This window comes from Mytilus galloprovincialis, chromosome 6 (genome assembly GCF_965363235.1).
Source record: "Mytilus galloprovincialis chromosome 6, xbMytGall1.hap1.1, whole genome shotgun sequence".
Lineage (NCBI taxonomy): Eukaryota > Metazoa > Mollusca > Bivalvia > Mytilida > Mytilidae > Mytilus > Mytilus galloprovincialis.
Window position 1 is genome coordinate 60,597,154 of NC_134843.1, and position 21,780 is coordinate 60,618,933.

The following is a 21,780-nucleotide window of genomic DNA, read 5'->3' on the forward strand; positions in this document are numbered from 1 at the left end:
CTACAACTTGTGTCTGTTCTATGGTCGGGTTGTTTTCCCTTTGACCCATTCTCATTTCCATTCTCAATTTTATTTGCAAAGTTTTAAACTTTGATAACCACACTTTATATACACGTTATACAATCACATCATTCTTCATACACCATTACACAATTCCCCTTACACCATACACCATAGCACCTTCTACCATTGCATCATTTCCATACACCATTACACGATACAGTTTTTGGGGTAGTTTACACCCTCCAAGGGCTGTAGCTAGTCGTGCAATCCCAATGTCTGATTAACACAGTCTCCAGAGGAAGCAATCTCCCTATCCTCAACAAAGCCGGATGCAGCCAGATGCAGACAGATGAAGGAGATTGTTTCTGAAATCGACCTTAAGTTAAGTTCGTAAGCCTTAGAAAACAGCACTCGTTCCACAGTCTACAAACAGAAGTTTTAAGTTGAAGGTAACAGTAAGCAGCATTCTATCCAGTCTATTTGCCTGGACGAAATATTCAAGGTTAAATCGTTTATCGAGAGGTGTTCCTTACAAAAAGCCGCTTTAAAGTTGCATGGGAAGTAAAAAAAGGCTCTGAATTAGCGTACCAATGTCATAAGGCTCGACGACAAGTACGGTTGGGATGTCGCGCAGGAGTATATGGACAGAAATTGGTACACTTATAAGTACCAGTACTAACAAAAGTATTCTATGCTTCTATTGGTTAACGAGGCTGGGATAAGGTATCGGTATGTTTTGTATACAACTAACAGTTGTTAGAACTAGCAATAAAGTATTATACAAAACGTTGAAATATTTTGTGTAAGGCTAACAAACCGTTGTCATATGCATGAGCAGGAGAGCTGCTATTAAGTGCATTGTCAGAAGTGAGTTGTAAAAATTAATTTAAGAAGCGGTGGGGGTTCAGATGCGTACTCTTGATTGGACGAAAGGTTTGGGGTTTTTTTTCTACTCAAAGCATTGTGGGCAAGGAAATCATTTATTATTAGTAAGAAAATAAATAGAAGATCCGTGCTATACTCAAACTTGGAATTTTGATCAAGCAGATCCCCAGTTCTTAGCTTCCGTTCTCACCTATTGCGGACTAAAGTTTTGCCGTAGATATGCTTTTATTAACTTTTCGGTAAGGGTTGGATAGGGTGTCCGACCTACTTTAAAACAAAACAAAGTCGAACAACACCCGGTATTTTTTCTCAAGTTCTGCTACCAAGCTCCTCTTTGTATCTATATGCATGTAGTAACATCCAAGCAGAACCTGCATATTAAGTACATAACACTTATATCATACGATATACATTGGTTGCCTTCGATTCATATCATAAATTACTGATAATGGGTTGGTGCTTACCAGAAATCTTCTAAACCTACTTTTTGAAGTGATAAAGTTGAAGTAATCCCTTCAAAAGTTTTACGAATGCCATCATGAGTTGGTTGAACTTTATGTATATGTTACAATTGTAATCGCTACAATTTCACCAGGAAAACGAAAACTGTTTCATGATCTTTCATACGCACCTATCTTTACTTCATTTGAAGTTTGATACTGTCATTTAATTTCTCAATGACAATGTAACGTTAAATTAGTAAGATACTCATCTTGATAAGGTGGTTTCCGTAGTTATTTATAATTCTTTTGTCCTTCTATGTGTATTGAGAAGTCTGGTATATTTAGCTGATGTGATGTATTGTAGCGTTGAGTATAATTTTTATTCTTTTTATCACTAGTATGTCTAAAAAACAGATATTACATAAAAGAATAAAATTATGTGCATATACATTTTTTGGAATTTAAACGGTTTATAAAAGCCTTTATGAAAACAGATTTTTCAACGGCAGACTATGTAAGCCTTTATACTATTAAAATTGAGAATGGAAATGGGGAATGTGTCAAAGAGACAACAACCCGACCAAATAAAAAACAACAGCAGAGGGTCGCCAACAGGTCTTCAATGTAGCGATCTGTTTCGTTTGATAAGTATTGAAAGTCTGGGTACCTTTCTTAGAACACAATGTAATGACGTATGCTGATTTTTATTTCGATACAGTTTATGTATAATACATTAACTGCTGATAAAACCTTAAACTGTGGGTACCACTTTTCTGAAAACCAGTAAATTAAAAGTAAAAAAACATAAAATTATTGAACTCCGTGGAAAATTTCAAAATCAAAAATGCCATAATCAAATGGCTAAATCAAAAGCTCAAACACATCAAACGAATGGATAACAACTGTCATATTCCTGACTTGGTACAGGCATTATCTTATATAGAAAATTGTGGTTTGAACCTGGTATTATAGCTTGCTAAACCTTTCACTTGTATGACAGTCGCAACTGAAGCTAATCTTGATTTATGTAAAAAATCTTCTTTGACACAATTTTACGTTTTTAGCTGATCTGAAGTTGTTAATAAACATTTAAAGCCGTTTGCATTGAGTGTGTAGGTAAAGGTATTATCTTTAATTAGCTTGTTTGCTAGCTGAACCGTAAATTCATTATTAGGTTTGGTAAACTACCCTTCTTTGAAGGCAGCTAGTCTGACAGATCTATCTGTCTGTAGGACTAGACTACTTCGAAAGGAAGGAAGTATACCTTACCTAATAATGACTTCAAGGTTCATCTAGCAAGCAAGCTAACTAAAGATATTAACTTAACCTACACACTCAATGCAATTGGCTGTATTCCTACCACACTTGTATATATAATATGTTAAGCCAGACATAACTGTACAAAAAGAGTACTAATTGAATCTGATTGTGGTAAGATCATATTTGAAGTTACACCATTTGTATATATTCAAGTTGTCACTTTTTGTTTTAAAGAAAAGTACGTAGGAATTCTTTGTAACCTTAAATTAACTAGGAGAAAATCGTAAACCCTTCGATGATAGCACGAATGATATCTGCCTTGTATGATAAGATTTTTTGCTGCAACGATATACTCTGTATCTTCCTGTCATGTTTGCTTATGTGATTGTCTATATGCCTTTTGGAAAGCTGAATACACAAACGACCGTTTTAATAAAAAAAAAACTGAGATTAAGCAACACGAATTTTAACAATTATTTTAGGATGACTTTAGGTCATAGGAAGAGCACTAAGATCCTGCTTCACTAGTTTAGTAACTAAACAGTCAATGCTTTACCATATCAATCTGTTTGTATTTAATTAATTATTTGTTAAGAAATTTACCATTAAAATATTTTCATGACTTTTGATTCAAAAGCGATTGGTCAAACAGTATTCCTTTGTATAAAATCTACTGTTACAGTAGATGTTTAGTTCATACAAATACTGATCTTTCGTTAGCTGAAAGCTATATGCTTTTATTTTTGTCGAGCTTGCGCCGGCGTTAGCTAACTTCTTAAAAGCTTTATATTTTAGAAGGTGGAAGACCTGGATGCTCCATACTTTGTACATATGTGGCTTATGTTACGAAGTTTCTGTCTGTCACTTGTCCATTGTCCTTGACCTCATTTGCATGGTTCAGTGACTAAAAAAGTTCTAATTTTTGGTTATGTTAATTTCTCTCTTATTATGAGTTATAGGATAACTGTATTTGGTATGTGCGTACTTTGCAAAGTCCTCATACCCGTCAGACGGTTTTCACTTGACCCAGACCTCATTTCATGGATCAGTGATCAAGGTTAAATTTTGGTGGTCAAGTCCATATATCAGATACTATAAGTTATATGTATCTGATTTTGTGTTTTGGTCTGTTTTTCTTATACTGTATGCAATCGGTCTACTATATTTGATGTATGGAATGATTGTAAGGTGAACATGTCTAGCCGTCAAGTGTCATTTGACCTTGACCTCAATTGCAAGGTTCAGTGGTCAAAACTAAGTTTTTGAGTTTTTTTGTTTTTTTTTATACTATATGCAATAGGTTAACTATATGTGGCGAATGGAAATATTTTATACATGTCAGTCTTGCAGGTTTTAATTGACCTTGACCCCATTTTAACGATTCATTGCTCAGTGTTTAGTTTTTGTGGCTGTTTTTCTTAAAATAAAAGCAATAGGTGAACTTTGTTTGTTGTATGGAAGGATTTAAAGCTGTACATGCCTGGCATGGTTTATGGGTCATTGGTCAATACCTAGTTTTCATGGTTAAGTATGTTTCGTAGAAACCATAAGCAATAGGTCAACTATATCTAGTGTATTGAATAATTGTTAGGTGTACACGTATTTCTTGTTTGGTTTATTCTTGGATCATGTTAGATTTATGTGATAGTTGTAGTAATTAGTTATCAAAGGTATCAGGATTATAATTTAGTACGCCAGACGCGCGTTTCGTCTACATGAGACTCATCAGTGACGCTCATATCAAAATATTAATAAAGCCAAACAAGTACAAAGTTGAAGAGCATTGAGGATCCAAAATTCCAAAAAGTTGTGTCAAATTCGGCTAAGGTAATATATGCCTGGGATAAGAAGATCCTTAGTTTTTCGAAAAAATCAAACTTTTGTAAAAAGGAAATATATAAAAATGCCAACATTATTGATATTCATGTCAACACCGAAGTGTTGACTACTGGACTGTTGATACCCTCGGGGACGAAACGTCCACCAGCAGTGGCATCGACCCAGTGGTGTAAATAGTTATCAAAGGTACCGGGATTATAATTATCAACGTCAAACGCGCGTTTCGTCTACATAAGACTCAAGCTTTATATTAAGGACTACCAGCATAATATCAATGATCAGTAATGAATGCGAGACATTTCAGCATGTGCACTCTTGTTGGTATAATAATCCATGCCGTATGACTACAACACAACATTATAAAACAGTAAGCTCCGCATATCATATTGATCGATACTAATCCATGCCGTATGATTACAACACAGCATTATAAAACAGTAAGCTCCGCCTATCATATTGATCGATACTATTCCATGCCGTATGACTACAACACAACATTATAAAACAGTAAGCTCCGCCTATCATATTGATCGATACTATTCCATGCCGTATGCCCACAACACAACATTATAAAACAGTAAGCTCCGCCTATCGTATTGATCGACATAATAAAACAGTAAGCTCCGCCTATCATATTGATCGACATTATAAAACAGTAAGCTCCGCCTATCATATTGATCGATACTATTTTATTTGTTTGAAGAAAAGCAGTTGACAAAATGTTTTATTTTACGGATGATTGATTAGCGATAAGTAGGTAAGGACACTTTCATCACCATTGCACGCACAGTTAATTGATATAAATATATAACAACACATTCTCTAAAAAGATGCAGAGTTTGCTGAATATTTTCCGAGATAGTTACTATGTTCATCTTCATTTGCTTATTTCAGCTTTAAGACACATAATAGTGGATTTCATAGAAATACTACTGACTGTATTATGCAATTATATTTCTGCCGAATTTATAAAATTAAACACGAAACCTTGTTTCATACAGTTAATGTAAAAATAAGAAAATGTGGTATGATTTGCAATGAAACAACTCTACAAAACATGACAAAGAATTATAACTTTTTTACACCTTACGGCCTGATATTTCTGAATGCAACTTATCAAATTATACTTATCACCAGGTTTGTACAAAAAAAAGCAGAACGGGTGCCTAATGTAAGAAAAACATCTCCTCAGATTTAATGTGCACCTATTAAACTTTGAAGAATTTGAAAATAGTCTGATTAATTCTTTCTCTCCAGTTTATTTCATTCAAGGTGTGGTCATTTTATGTATAAAATGATGTTCAACTTGTGATCATCTTATAGATAAAAAAAAATATGAAACATAAAAACTGTGTGTCCTGTTTCATACAAAAAGTCCAACAATATGAGGTGGTTAATTGTTATCAAAGAAACAATGGTATGTCAGTTTCGAATAAACAATGTCCCCTAGAATATTATACCACGTTTTCAGATATTATCACAATTGTAGATTTTTTCGACAATATCTGTTAACAGATGCTTTATCATATCCCACAGACCTAAGTAGAGACAGACGAACGATAGATAAATTACTCATATGGTAGAATGGTTTTTTTTTATTAAACATTTTATATTGATATTTCGACTGAAAATCTGTTTTTCTTTTTTTAATTTAGTCTTCTTATCATCATTGCTGAACGTTTTAATGAGTAATTATAACCTCTCCATGCGTGCCAGTTGATTCCATCAGCATAAGAAGAATGTTTACCGGAAAGGTAAAGTCCATTCAGATTAGCACCATGACAAGCGCCATACCACCACCCTCCTTTGTATTTTGTTGCGCAATTGTCAGAATAAACATCATTATCCTGGTCTTTTGTAGAGAATTTTTTGTCATTATGACCGGACAGAGAATTTCCTGTAAACAAAGACAAGAACTTAGTTATACGATGGAAACGAAAGAACTATTTGACGATATTGCAACAACAAAAAAAGAATAAGTTAAACTATCGGTTTGTATTACTGTTCGTGTAAACAACGCAATACATATATCATGTATATGTGCTTTTGGTTTCAGTACAACCCTACGAGGTTTATTTAATTTATAAATCCAAGTTCAGTAAATACGTCTTGTAGATTTTTTTCACCCAAAGTTATCAAATTAAAACCACACTTTAATGAATTAGCATTACATATCATCTTATAAAAAGCACTTTAAAAAGTACGAAAAAAATCAGATGTACAATGTATATTTTACACATCAACAATTCTGATTTCGCCAAATGCATGTCGTTTATATAAAAAAAAAACAAAAAAAAAAACATTTGAATTCATACATGTAGAGACGAATATAAGTTTTCAATTTTTGAACTGTGATCTTCATAATCATTTGTATATATGTTATTATATTATTAGTATGGTATTATTGTTCATATAACTCCTTGTGTATTCAACCTTTGCTTATTTTGTTTTGTGTTTAAAAGTTTCTGATTAACGGTACCTTTAAAAAAGCACTTCACAGGTAAAAAAAAAAAAACCTGTAATATTGTAACGTGTAAATTAGGTAACTTGTCTCTTTTTATCATAGGAAAGATTCGTTATCATTTTGATACTGATTTCTAAATGATCTATTTACAATTTATAGAATTATTTAATATGTAAACTATATTTCGCTGCAAAAAAATTTCGCAACCCATATTGGTCGTGAGTAATTTAAAGTTGAGAGAGTGCATAACAGTCAGTTAAATATCCTCTAGACTGAAAATGAATTTTAACATCGTCCTCGGATTGTCCTCCTTTCAAAATGAGCAGATACTATAGCACACAGTCTATTTAAAAACCTCATTATCGTTTTGATAATTTACGTGTAAAACTTTGACTGATTTTTTTTATCAAACTATTTAATAAGACCAATTTGTTGAACTTTCAATCATCAGCTAAATTATTAAATAACAAAAATACCGAACTCAAAGGGAAAATTTCAAATGAAATCCTTTATCAATTGACAAAATCTAAAGCAAAAAGACACTAAACAATTTACTTTCATGATTGTCATATCAGCTTGTCTGTGGATTAATCATGTTACATTAAGAAATGATGTAAATGGATATGTTGCTTTATAGGTAACATCTTTACGAATACAAGCAGTGAAAACAAAATAATTATAATGAAATGTGAAGAAAACATACAATGTTTTTTCAGTTAGGTTAAGAACACGCAATCATGATGAAAATATTCTCCTGTTTGTTAGAAAAGAGACATTTAAAACAAGTTTTCTCATTTAGATTTAGAAGAAAAGCTTTTTTTTTTTTTTTTTGTAATTAGTTAAACATACCTGCATTCCCCCTATAAGTACCAAAAGTCAACAGGTATTTCGATTTCTCATTCCCTACTTTAACGTTATCATATTTAGCATAACGGTTCTGATTGGAGAAATCTTCCATGGTTATCATCAGTTCATATTTTCCTTGTGCCGTCAGCATATGGAGTCTATCGTTACCTGAAAAATAAAGTATTTAAGGATGTAAGCAGGTAAGGATTATGGTTTTTTTAATGATGGAACGATACAGGTTACTATTTTGCCCCATATTACCCACTGTTATTTTTTAGATATAGGAGGATGTGGTATGAGTGCCAATGAGACTTCATTTATATATGTATATAACGTCTGAGTCAGTGACAACTCTACAACAGATTTATCCATCGGATCACCAGCAATGATGGTGATACATGACTGTGTACATTATGTATATATACAACTTATCTAAACATCAACCAAACAATGTTAGATCTGTAAAAAAAAAAATTGCGAAAGCAAATTTACAGATCTAACATTGTCGGGTTGATGTTTAGACGAGTTTAGACGAGTTGTATATATATAATTCGACGTCATAATCGGATTTTAACCAATGAAATACTGAGATCAAACGAACAACACGTTGATTAAATTTTTGTTATACAATGGGTGCAGAAAGGGATAAATTGACGAAGAATTAAAGAAATATATATAATGTCGAGTTCGATGTTATACAACGCAATAATGACCAATTCAACATATTAATACCGATTGTCAATTGGAAATGTTTTTTTTTTTTAGTTTTTCGACTCAATCAATCAAATTATTTGTTTTCAAAATTTAACACTATAAGTATGGGGGAAATCTGGGTTTTTTTTTATTGTGATCTGCTTCATCAGAATATTTTTTTTTTTTTATCAAAAATGAACCTAGTTCAGATCGTTAAAAGTCTGTTCAATTAAAGGAGTTGACAAAATATGTTTTTGTCCTTACGCTCACGCTCGGGTTTAAATTATAATATATCTGTCCAGGACATGTGAAAATTTGATACAATTGTAGGGTTTTGCAGGAATATTTTTTTAAGTAGAGGTTGTTATACTCTGATTGACAATGAGGCATATCTATCCTCCACGACCATAATAATTCATAGTTTTAAAAGATTAACATATACTTCATACCTAACCAAAATTCACTCCTCAGACTTCCAAATCCTTCTTTATATTCTTTCCAATCTCTGTAAAAATCTATTTTACCATTCATTCTTCTTTGAAACACCTAATAAACATAGAAATAGATATTGAAATTCTTTATTGAAGCAACCATGGACCCTTGCTAGTTTTCAAATCTATACAATGACAACGATTTTTTTACGACTATAAAATGATAGAATACAACATTATTGAACAATAAAAAAAATAATACCCGAAAATATAAATAACGTTTTGAATATTGTATTAAATAAAAAGTAAAATTTCTTGAAATTTAATCCTATATCTTCATTCTGTACATGGTTCTTTTCTGTAATCAATATTTTATAACCTAGTTCTTTATATTTACACGTTTATTTTTCATTTGAAGTCTTTTGGGATCTATGTTTTCTTTAAATTGCTTCTTTTGCTTTTCATTATTATCTTTTAACCATTAATTTCCAATCTGTAAAACCCATACCAATCCTCAAATATGACACGTCAAATATATTTTACCTCTATGTGAACAATGGTATAAATAGTTTTTTTAATAAATACATTAACTGCTAATAAAAAATAGTTATCAAAGGTACCAGGATTATAATTTAGTACGCCAGACGCACGTTTCGTCTACATGAGACTCATCAGTGACGCTTATATCAAAATATTTTTAAAGCCAAACAAGTACAAAGTTGAAGAGCATTGAGGATCCCAAATTCCAAAAAGTTGTGCCAAATACGGCTAAGGTAATCTATGCCTGGGATAAGAAAATCCTTAGTTTTTCGAAAAGTTCAAAGTTTTGTAAACAGGAAATTTATAAAAATGACCACATTTTTGATATTTATGTCAACACCGAAGTGTTAATCATGTCAACACCGAAGTGTTGACTACAGGGCTGGTGATACCCTCGAGGACGAAACGTTCACCAGCAGTGGCATCGACCCAGTGGTGTAAACAGTTATCAAAGGTATCAGGATTATAATTTAGTACGCCAGACGCGCGTTTCGTCTAAATAAGACTCACCAGTGACGCTCATATCAAAATTATTATAAAGCCAAACAAGTACAAAGTTGAAGGGCATTGAGGTTCCAAAATATAAAAATATGTCATCCGTTATTATAACATAAACATTATTTCGACTACAACGTACTTTTTTCTTCCCTTTAAGAGTATACCATCATGCAGGATGATTGTTAACTACTTATTAGTGTATAATATATTCACAATCGAAAGTGTGAAAGACAAAACTGCATGAGAGCTAATTTTTTGCAGGAAAGGCAGAAAAATATTTGAAACAAGAATGTGTCCCAAGTACACGGATGCCCCATCCGCACTATAATTTTCTATGTCCAGTGGACCGTGAAAATGGGATAAAATCTCTAATTTGGCATTTAAAGTAGAAAGATCATATCATAAAGTGTCAAGTTGATTGAACTTCAACTTCATCAAAAACTACCTCGACCAAAAACTTTAACCTGAAGCGGGACAGACGAACGAACGAACGAACGAACGAACGGACAAACGAACGAACGGTACGACCAACGGACGGACGGACGAACGAACGGACGCACAGAACAGAAACATAATGCCCATAAATGGGGCATAAAAAAGTCTTACCGTCCAGCCGCCGTTCACACTTTCCGTCATCATATCACAATATACGTTAAATCCATCAGCGGAGCCTTCTGGGTAGATTTTATAGACACCACTCTTTTGTTTGATATCAATGTCTGTACAATCCCTCGGACGGTTTTTGAAATACCCATCTACATATAAAATGATTGTATTAATTTGGAATACGGATTAATATTTGAATATTTTTTTTTTCATTTATTATCATTGGTGTTACTAAAAAAAAAGAATGATTACAATCGTTTCGGTACAATTTAAATTATTCTTAATATATAGATCAGAAAATCAAAGTTGCAAAATTGAAATAAGTAAACCTTATAAAGTTAAAACTCAAAAAAAATTTGAATTTTTGTCTTTTATATTTGCTAGAGTGCTTTGTCTATATGCCTTTTTGTGCTTCTTTGTTACATATTTGTTTGTTATCACAGTTATGAAGATAATTACACTCTGTTGACTGCTGTACCCTAATTTTTGACATTTTTACCTATTATGTCTGTTTGTTTTGTTTACATATCGTTGTCAATATATTGGAATTTGATGCAAATGTCATACAACTGAGAGGTATAGCTAGCTATAAAACCAGGTTTAATCCACTATTATCTACATAGAAAATGAATGTACCAAGTCAGGAATCTGACAGTTGTTATCCATTCGTTAGAAGTGTTTGAGATATAATTTTGCCATTTGTGTTCAGTATTTTTGTGAGTTTACCTTTTTCTCTCAAGTGTTATATTGAACTCTATGTAACACTTACATGCTTATATATAACATTGGGGGTTTTTTTCTTCAAATATCTCAGTTTAATTTCACATGTGTCCTGTTTTTAACACGATTTCATTAAAAGAAAAATAAACTCGTCATTTTAAAATGAAATTTCTTTCAAGCGTTACTATGCATTGCATTTGAATATCATAATCGTGTATGTTTTAAATTCAAAAATATTCATGTATATGCAATCTGCAATGTGTAAATGTATATCAAAATCCTTTTTGTATTTTCGTAATTATGTTTCGAAACAGATGAATAATTCTGTAATACAACTACAGACATTTAATAATTCGTGGTACGAAGGTTTTGTGAATATACCTTTTATATACAAAAATAACCCAGTTTGGTTACTTCAAAAAAAAATTATAGACAAGACGTCCTTTTAGGACAAATGTAAGACTAACACTGAAAAATTCTTTACAGTTTTAGGTCAATCATGAAAATCAAATGGTCAGATATTTAAGCTGGATTTGTTTAGCAAAATTAATTTACGAAAGCATAGAAAAAAATTCAAGAACACGAATACAGCAATTTACTCCAACCAATTTGCGTTGTGTTACACTAATTATACGATTACATCAATGATTAAAAAAAGACAAAAAAACGACAAGTTCTATAAACGAATGAACCGATGTGGAGGAAGCCTGAATTCACGGATTGGACCACCGGAAATTTCGGTATTTGTAAAATAAAGATTAGTCGAAAAGACCTCCCCTGTGAGAGATTCAAACTCTTAACCTCGTGGTAATGGTACAGTAAATAACCTACTTAGACCATTTGGCGCCCTAGGAAAATCTTAATCAATAAACTTAAGAAAATAAGGAATCTCCATTCAAAAGAGATATAACATGTAAAAGGAATATTTTAAAACTCACAACGTCATGGCAATACACGAAAGACATCAAGAAAAACAAGCCCGTATCGTCGTATTGTATGGTCATATATTTATTGGATGATCTCGATCTTATATCTGCCGAAATATACTGCTTTTAAAATCAATGCTAGGTCAGCATCCCTTATGCTATCTGTAAGTGATGTGCAATAATTGTCTCAAACATTTACTGTTTAGTTCTTATTCTATTATACTTACTATTGTCTTTAAGATGTGCGTTAATGCTGGTAACAAATATTCCACATATCACAAGGAAGGAAATCTCAACTGATTTCATTGGAGCTGTTCAGTGGTGGTAAATCTTGAACATTGGATAGAGATGTTTTAAGAATGAAATCAAGAATAAATTTAAATCACAACATCGCGTGATAATTTTTTTTCAACATATACATGTATATTGATTTTTGTAAAAATATGATATTGTCTGCCGATTTTGCTACTCAAATAACATTGCCATGTGTTAAAACTATACCGTATGGGATAGGTAAAGTATGTTTCCACAATACTGCAATATGAGACACGGCTTTATGATCTCCTATAGCTATAGATATTGAAATATGAAGAAAAAAAATCGGCGCAAATGAAAGTATAACAATTCATTGTTTGGCTCTTTTACATTAAATACGCGTTTGATAAGTATAACAAGAAACACTCTGGTGAATATTTATTATGAATATTAAGTTATCCGATCCCTGATCCCTTTTTTTCTATAGCATTAACAGCAAGGTAACAATCTCCTCTAAAATAACATACGAAGAGACCACCAAATTACACGAGTACTACTTAAGTGGTTTATAATGTTGCCATGCAAACGATTACCAAACCTATGATTTATGAATTTAGCTTTAGATCGATTAAAAAGACAATTCCTTCTTCTGTCATTTACAGGCTGAGGCTGCATCCAGTTTTTTTTTAGAATAGGAAAAGTGCGTACTGTTTAGGTAGTGTTGGGCATTTGAGACATTCAGTAAATATTGAACTAACATATATATTTAACAATTTAAAGATAATTTAAAAAAAAATATAGCTATATTACGCTACTTCATGGACAGGCAAAACGTAGATGTTTCAAATACCAGATGCATGTTTGACTGTGGTTGTATCTGCATATCTAAAATACTGAACTTTCGGAATTGAATTCGACCTCATCATAACAAAGTGGCATATTACTTTTCTCTATCACTCATTGCAAAGAACGTATCTTCTCCCCTTCCCCGAGTTGTTACCACCTATGATCATTTTGTTGTTAAAGGCAAACTATTTCTTTGGTTACCAATATGCAATTCTTGCTAACAATGTAACGGTCACTTTTTTCATTTCGTATAAAATAGAGGCGAAAAAGGTTTCAAACTAATGAGCTGAAATCCAACTGATAATGCCTAGGCAAAAATCAAAAAAGATCGAAACACATACAACAGTATACAAAAAAAAAACGTAGAAAACTAAACACGGAGCAAAATGAACCCAACCAAAAATCGGGTATGCACTATTGGTAAGGTTTCTGTAAGTCTATCTTTAGTTTTCTCTGAAGTGCTATGAAAACTGTTGTTTGTGTATTTGGCCTTTTTTCTTTGATTATGTTGTTATATTTGACTAGTGACTGATAGTGTCTCTTTTGTTTCCAATCAGGGAGGACATTACCAGTTTGTTCAAAGTTTAATGTTTTGATATATCACATATCACATTTTTTTAACCATTTATACTAAAAATGGTAAAGTGGCATACCAAATTCCTCCTGATGAATTTCTTTATGACTTCTAAATAGAAAAAAAAATGGTAAAGAATACCGACGTGTTTAGGATCGGAGCTAGGATTTAATGTAACCTTGTTAATCAAACTGCGTACCCCTTCCAAAATAAAATGAAATAATCGCTTCAGCAAAGCAATGTCTCAAATAAAGGCAATAGTAGTATCAATTGTTCAAAATTCATAAATCGATTAGGAGAAAACAAATCAGGGTCACAAACTAAAACCGAGGGAAACACAATATCTTTAAGAGGAAAACAACGACATAACAGAAACATTTAAGTGCAAAATATGATGTAAACGACAATGTTACCAACACAGAAACGAACCTTAAGTAAACAACTGCAATTTTCCTGACTTGGAACAGGACATTTTAAGACAAAATGGTGTGGTTTTTGTGGTTAGCCGAGCCTCGTGTCTTATGACAATGTTAAATATAACACTAAAAAGGACAACATTACATGACAGGACTACAGTACAAATACATACAAGAACATTAAGTACAGAGAAATACACAAAAACACAACCCAATCCTACATTTCGACATGCTAATAGTTACATGTACTAGTATCAAAGGTACCAGGTTGATAATTTAATACGTCAGACGCATGTTACATCTACATAAGACTCAAACGTTATTACTTGGACCCATTCATTATTAGCAGCAATTCTATAAATCGTGATGGGAAACGCAAGCCGTGGAATATTAAATCTACTTGAATAATTTGATGTATACTCATGATGCAGGCGCTGCTGTTAAGGGGGCTCGCAGGTACAAAAATTTCAGCGAAATATTAAACATTTGTTTTTTTCATTACAAATTTTATTTTTAACACTTTTAGTTATAACTTTATGATATGGTACAAAAATAACAAAAAAATCGATTCGGTTTGGCCCCTATCAAAAATATTTATATCATTGAAAAAGCTCCAAATTATCTCCCTTTGGTGCAAAAATGCCATTTTTTGGCATTTGAATTAAATTATTTTTTCAACTCATCGATGACCTATATTTTTTATTATTGTTTTCAAATAAGCTTTACATAAACTAAATAATTACCTCTACAATGCTCTATTGTTCCTATTAGTTCAACAGAAAAAAAGGATATTAACAAAAATGAATGCTTCTTTCGGAGGCAGATTGAGAGCTTAAATGAACGTTGACCCCACTTTTTTATTTCATCTTTCTATTAGGTATATGCTAAAGTTCATTTTTATGAAAAAATATAGCGAAATCGTATAATAGAAAAAAATTGATTAATACCCGCGAGCCCCCTTAAGATATAACAAATGACAAATGTATGTATATTAAAATTTTGAAATGAATTAGATTTCAAATTAGGATTCTGACACTAATGTTATGTTCCGATTTCCTTTTGAGTTCATTATACAATTCGATTAAACACTTATGTTTAAGTACGAACACTATAATAAGATATCCTCAGGAAAAGAACTTTACAACTTATTCACCAGGAAGTGTTTTCATTTTCCTGTAACTACGTCTACGAATAGTGCAAGTGATATTGTGAGACGAAGTAACGAATTTATATCAAGCTATATCAAAAGAAAGGTAAGGTCTAAACCTTTGCAGTAAAACTCTTATCATACAAGAAATACATTCGTTCGTGGTATCATCGAATAATATTAGATCATCTCCGAGAAGTTGAAGTTACAAAGACTTCCTACGTGCTTTTCTTTAAAAATAACAATAATGACTACTTCAATATACATAAACGTAGTAATTTCAAATATGATCTGATCATAAAAAGCTTTTATTAGTAAAATTGAGAATGGAAATGGGGAAAGTGTCAAAGAGACAACAACCCGACCATATAACAGACAACAGCAGAAGGTCACTAATAGGTCTCCAATGCAGCGAGAAATTCCCGCACCCGGAGGCGTCCTTCAGCTGGCCCCTAAATAAATATATATATACTAGTTCAGTGATAATGAACGCCGTACTAAAGCCAAATTTTACACAAGAAACTAAAGTTAAAACTAATACAAGACTAACAAAGGCGAGAGGCTCCTGACTTGGGACACATTTTGTACAGTTATGTCTACCTCTTCAAGTTACACTGGTGTGCTAGTGACTAAAAACTGCTCACACAGAGTTATAAGGCAGTACGTCTGAAATCGACAAAACGAAATTTTAACATCAAGTGCATTGAAAGAAACCACTGAATCCGTTAAAAGATTAAATATTTATTTACCAGATCAAATCAGCTGAAAACGTAAAATTTTGTCAAATAAGATGTTTACATCATTCAAGATTAATTCAGCTTCATTTATCTCCTGGTTTTCAGAAAATATGTACCCAGAGTTCCAATTTAAATCAGCAGTTATTCTTTTTTTCAAAACACATGTTAACAGCATCGCAAATAAAATCACTTTATTCATTATATTGTGTTCTTTGAATTTCTAACGTAGTAGTCTGTTTGTTCCAACGAAACAGGTTAACATTATTAAGGGTCAAATAGTCTGTCGTTAAAAATCTGTTTTCATAAAAGTTGTTTTCATCGTGTCAAAATCCTAAAAAAAAAGCATATATTTATCTAGCCGACATATTCTTTAATATGATATCATTTTTTTTCTTTGACATACGTCATCATTTTGTATAATAAATACGAGCGATAAGAGGAATAAAAATAAATACACAACAGATCACATTGGAACTCAAAAACAGACTCTCAATAAACATAGAATGACATAGAAAAATACCTTGTCAAAATGAAAATCTCACTAATGCAACAACATCATGACCATTGAGAAATCAAATTCTGGCAGTATCAAACTTTAAATCAAGTAATGCTATAAGCAAATGAAAGATAAACAGTTTACGTTCTGCTTTATACATAAAGGTTTGAATGGATGACTTCGACTTTACCACTTCGAATCGTTGGTTTTGAACCTGTCAGGTAAGCAACAACCCACTATCAAGAAAATTATAATGGGAAACACAAGTAGCTTTTGTTTATTGTATAATCCAAAAGATTATATACTTTATATGAAGGTGCGGCTTGAATGTTACTACATAACTGTTGAATAGGGGCGAAAGGTGCCAAATGTATAATAAAACTCATAGGTCATAAACAGACTGCCAAATTCTTTATGTGCCTGTCTCAAGTCAGGTGCCTGTAGTTCAGTGGTTGTCGTGGATTCATGTCTGCGATATTTAGTTTTCGTAAATTGTTTTGTTTTAAATTATGACGTTAGTTTTCTCGGTAGAATTGTATCATATTTTCATGTAGGGGCTTCTTATAGCCGTCTTTATGGTATGGGTATTTCTCATTGTTGAAGGCCGTAAGGTTGCGTATAACTGCTGATATCCAATTCATTTCAACTTTGTTGGATAGTTGTCTGGTTGGCAATTATAGCACATCTCCTTATTTTTATATTGACTATGCCATGGCAAAAAATTAAAACGACCTAAAGACAAACAACACTATACATAAGTTTTGTCGTACAGAATGGGTGTAAACCAACCCATAATGTCAATTGCTTAATGAAAGTTAAGATATAAACCGACTTATTGAAAATATGTGGTATTCTTTATTACAAGTTGGTTGGGATAGATTTTTTTATAACGGAATACATCTGGGTTTTTTTCTTTACAGTCGCCATGTATAGAAAGCACGGGGGGTAACTTCGATATTTTTTTGGTAGGGGTGTGCCATTTTTGCCTCAAAAAACGTACCCATTTTAATATAACATTCACTGAAATTCAGTACCTATAGTTATATCAATATTTAGGAAAGAATGACCTATACTTATATACAATATTTAAAATATGACCCATGCTTATATAAGCACTAACTCATCAAATCAGGAGACAAATTTCCGGGGTTCATTTGGGAACTTATTTGAAAGGTGAACTTTCAAATGAATTGATTTAATTTAATATAATAAATTAATTAACCATTAACAATGTAAGATTCTAAATAGCATATTTATATATGATATGTAGATCATACCCGAAATCAATATACAGTTATCAAATGTAAATGCATTTTAATATAGGATGTCATTAAAAAGGAGGGTCATTTTTATATAAAATCTCGCAAATTTATGACCCATATTTTTGGCACATCCCCATATACCCAATAATAGGAAGTAACCCCCCCCCCCCCCCCCCGTGATAGAAAGGCAAGAAAAAAAGAAAACCATGACGACGAATGTTTGTATGGAATGAAGAAAACTACGTATTTGGAAAAATATAGTTTAAAACATTTTCCATATCCTGGAACACGCAGATACACGCCGTTGATTTATATATCTTTAGACGAAGGGGTGGTTATCTCAAATGATGTTTTTGGATTGACAATCAGTCAGTTTGAACGTGAGTTTAAAGCTTGCTTAGAAAGAAGAACAAAACAAGAACAATGGATACTCAATCTCAGATGTCCAGACAAATCTTCAAACGAATATATTGAATACTTACAGAACTGTACAGACCAAGGGAAAAGTATGTATATGTTATTCATTATCTATTATATTATCGACAATGGTTAATATACAGTTGATAGATAAATAATTTAAAAAATATACAAGGCTTGTAATTTAGTGGGCCAGACGTGGTCTACATAAGACTTATAAGTGGTGTTCGAAACAAAACAATTGGAAAGCCAAATCAACACACATATTAACAAAATACCGAACTAAAAGGTATATAAAATATAAAATTGCAATACTGGTATCTATGATGAGTTTATATTCAATAAGGATGATGTCCATAAACCTGACAAAACCAAACGCTTGACAATATATCATCCAACAGAACGTATGGAAAACAACTGTCTTATTCCTGACTTGGTACAAGCAATTGCCAAAACAAAAGATGGATTGAAAAGATTGATGACTGTTTATTTTTATGATATTTATTGTACATTTAATTTGTGAAGTTAAACATGTTAAATGCATATTATTATGACGTCATATCAGAATAAGGACAATTGCTTTGGAATTGAAATATAGGAATTTTGATATGATTTATGAGTAAAAATTAAAACACATGAAACAACAGCAATATAAAAAAGGGTGCTGCTTGAAATAAGAATTATTTTTTAACAACCGCTATTACAGTTTAATTAAATATATCAAAATTTTATAGAGTGCTTGCTAGGGCCAGGAAATGATTGCGAAGAAATAAATTTATCTAAACATCTCATAAATACTGTTGGTACTGAATAGATATACGAAATAGACAACGCCTCTGCGTCATAAATGATATGATATACAATGCAACTTCCGATACTCATACCAGAATATCAAGTGGAAGTTTAGCAGAAGGATTGGATTTACCAGGCAGTGACCGAGATGTAATGTACGTTATTAATTATGTGGACGTAATACAGAATACACGAACTATCAAACAGCCATCACAACGGCCCACTCTGGTTATGGAGACCGAACCTGATCATCCTGGATTTACGAAACTCAAATTGGTAGCGGGTGATGTTGATGAATCCCTCTTGATACCATCTGTTTCTTTTGGAGATACTTGTGAATGTTTTTATCTATCATCAGACGGCTCTGTTAACAGTATTCATCAACTTTATTTGAATATGCCGTTATCTTTACATGGTACATGTATATCAGACTAAGAGGAAACTTTTGATATTGCATTCTGATTACGCAGTACATTTTTACCTTATATCGCAAAACCATGGGCATGGCGTTATCGAAAGCAGTGGCCACCTAATTTTGTAATTGACAGGATCACTAATTACGGGTGTTTGTTAGTACCTATAGGACCTGAAACAATATCAGATAGTTTCGTATTATGGAGATTGTTTTTCGCTGTGGCAGAAAAACTACTTGTTCATTCTTTTAATTTCACACAACTCTTATGTTACAGTCTTCTGAAATTAACATTAACACGTTTCGTAAACAAAAGTGAAGATGACAAAAATCTACTGTGTTCCTATTTTCTGAAGACGGCTCTATTCTGGGTCTCGGAGGAGGAAGTTATAGAAATTTTTCAATTATCTAAACTGTTTTATTGTTTTTCTCTTTGCCTTGATAAATTAATATCCTGGATAGACAAATGTTACTGTCCAAATTATTTCATACCTGAACACAACATGTTCTTAGGAAAGATCAATTTGAAAAACAATGAAATACTTCTTTGCGTACTTGATAGCATAAAGTGTTGGGGAACTAGTGGATTGTTAAAGAATTTATTTCCACAGACCAATAGCTTTTATCTTTTATTAGATAAACAGAAAGGACAGTCGTCTGGAAAGTTAGACACACTATTTTATAAAGTGTTTTACCTACCATATTCGCACGAAAGACATATGTCACATTATCAAAAGGAATTTGAATTGATTGAATATTTATTGAAGTCTGAATTATCCAAATTTATTATTGGTGTATGTAAATATCATTATTCTAAAATAAGTCAACATTTAGCACAACTACTACCACATCCAATCACAAGGAATAAAACGTACATGATACACAGTTGATATCTTAGACATTTACAAGACGGTTTAAAGACAGATGCTATGACGGGATGGTTGTTATACTCCTCGTTTTTTTACGTGACAGGACAGTACAATGTAACTCTAAGACTAATACATTATATTTTATCAACATGTACACCTAATATGTTGTTTGTAGGCAGTTATATCTATACTGACGATTGTTTAAAAATTTACAGACAAAATGTACATTCAACAATGACATTGAACAACAGGATGAAAATAGCTACTATAGACAGTGTTATGTACTTAAAAGACTCTTCATTAATACCAGAAGAATTAAAGCTAACACAGGAGGACTTGACCATTTGTATACCGCCTATTACTATGTCACACTTTCTTAGATTTCTATGTTATCATCATCTGGGTGATTTTCCAAAAAGGCAACAGGCAATGCATGATTTAAAGAGCACAGTGGAAGAAAAAGAATTTTTAACATTTTCTCTACATCCGAGTTTAGTAATATTTGAAATATGTTATGAACTCTCCGGCGATAAGAACAAGGCTTCTCAATGTTATGATGAAGCTTTCGGCTTTCAGCGTTCATGATGAAGGTAAATCCAGAAAATCACTTCGGATGCATGAAATTATTTAACGTGTTCTTTTCATTTTTCTTTCATTTTTTTGAAACATGGTGACTCTATTTGTCGTACATCTGGGGGAAAAAAGAAAATAACAACATTTTTTAAATGCAGCATAGTCATCTTAAATTGAAAATCATCAAGCATTGCAATTTAAGGACGCTTACTATAAAAGAAATTATAAAACAATCTAATGCATTGTCCATATATTCAAGATATGAATATGCGTTTCACTTATTAAAAACTTGTCGCTGATAAAAGAGAATAACAAGGTGGTGATTTCACGATCAAGGCAAATAGGACGGGATTATACTTTAAAACATATATGTTTCATTACTATCAGCAAAATCAATTCGATGCGAATAAAGCGTGCGAAGAATTAACTTAAGGATGTTCGCTCCTCTTGTTTTTGAATTTTTGCCAGATATTCGAAATCCTCTGGTTTTATCCATGTAGTGTCATTTAAAAATTTTGCCCACTAACCCCTTCTTTTCTTTTCATAATAATGTTACAGATAGTTTAACAAGCCGTATTTCAAAATCTTATGAAATCCTTGTTAGGTTTTTATTGTTTTTGAAAGAAAAATTGTGCCAAATGCTAAATGTATGAAAATTCTAGAGAGAATCATTTCCCGGCAAATTTTCAATGGCTTATATCTCCAAAACAAGCACACGGACACCTACTTTTTTCTGCTTTTTTAGTTCCGTTATTTCTAACCTATCAAATTATAACAGTCTTTAAAAAAGCTTGTTATTTTGAAACAGAGTAGCGAACATCCTTAAATTT

At 32.2% G+C, this 21,780-nt stretch overlaps 1 protein-coding gene across 2 annotated transcripts in view; it reads right to left on the reverse strand.

Annotated features, from left to right (window-relative positions):
* The window catches only part of LOC143080022 (ficolin-1-like), a 347,809-nt gene extending 335,275 nt beyond the window's left edge, over nucleotides 1-12,534 (reverse strand). Inside the window, exons 1-5 of one of the 2 annotated variants that reach the window (XM_076255663.1) lie at nucleotides 12,382-12,534; nucleotides 10,509-10,657; nucleotides 8,883-8,979; nucleotides 7,744-7,908; nucleotides 6,006-6,327 (exon numbers count right to left, since the gene is read on the reverse strand). In XM_076255663.1, coding sequence (XP_076111778.1) covers nucleotides 6,077-6,327; nucleotides 7,744-7,908; nucleotides 8,883-8,979; nucleotides 10,509-10,657; nucleotides 12,382-12,460 — 741 coding nt within the window. In that variant the 5' untranslated portion in view covers nucleotides 12,461-12,534 and the 3' untranslated portion in view covers nucleotides 6,006-6,076. Of the gene's footprint in view, nucleotides 1-6,005; nucleotides 6,328-7,743; nucleotides 7,909-8,882; nucleotides 8,980-10,508; nucleotides 10,658-12,381 lie in introns of those variants that run through there. The other variant, XM_076255662.1, reaches the window with a different exon arrangement.
* Nucleotides 12,535-21,780: the final 9,246 nt, after the last annotated feature.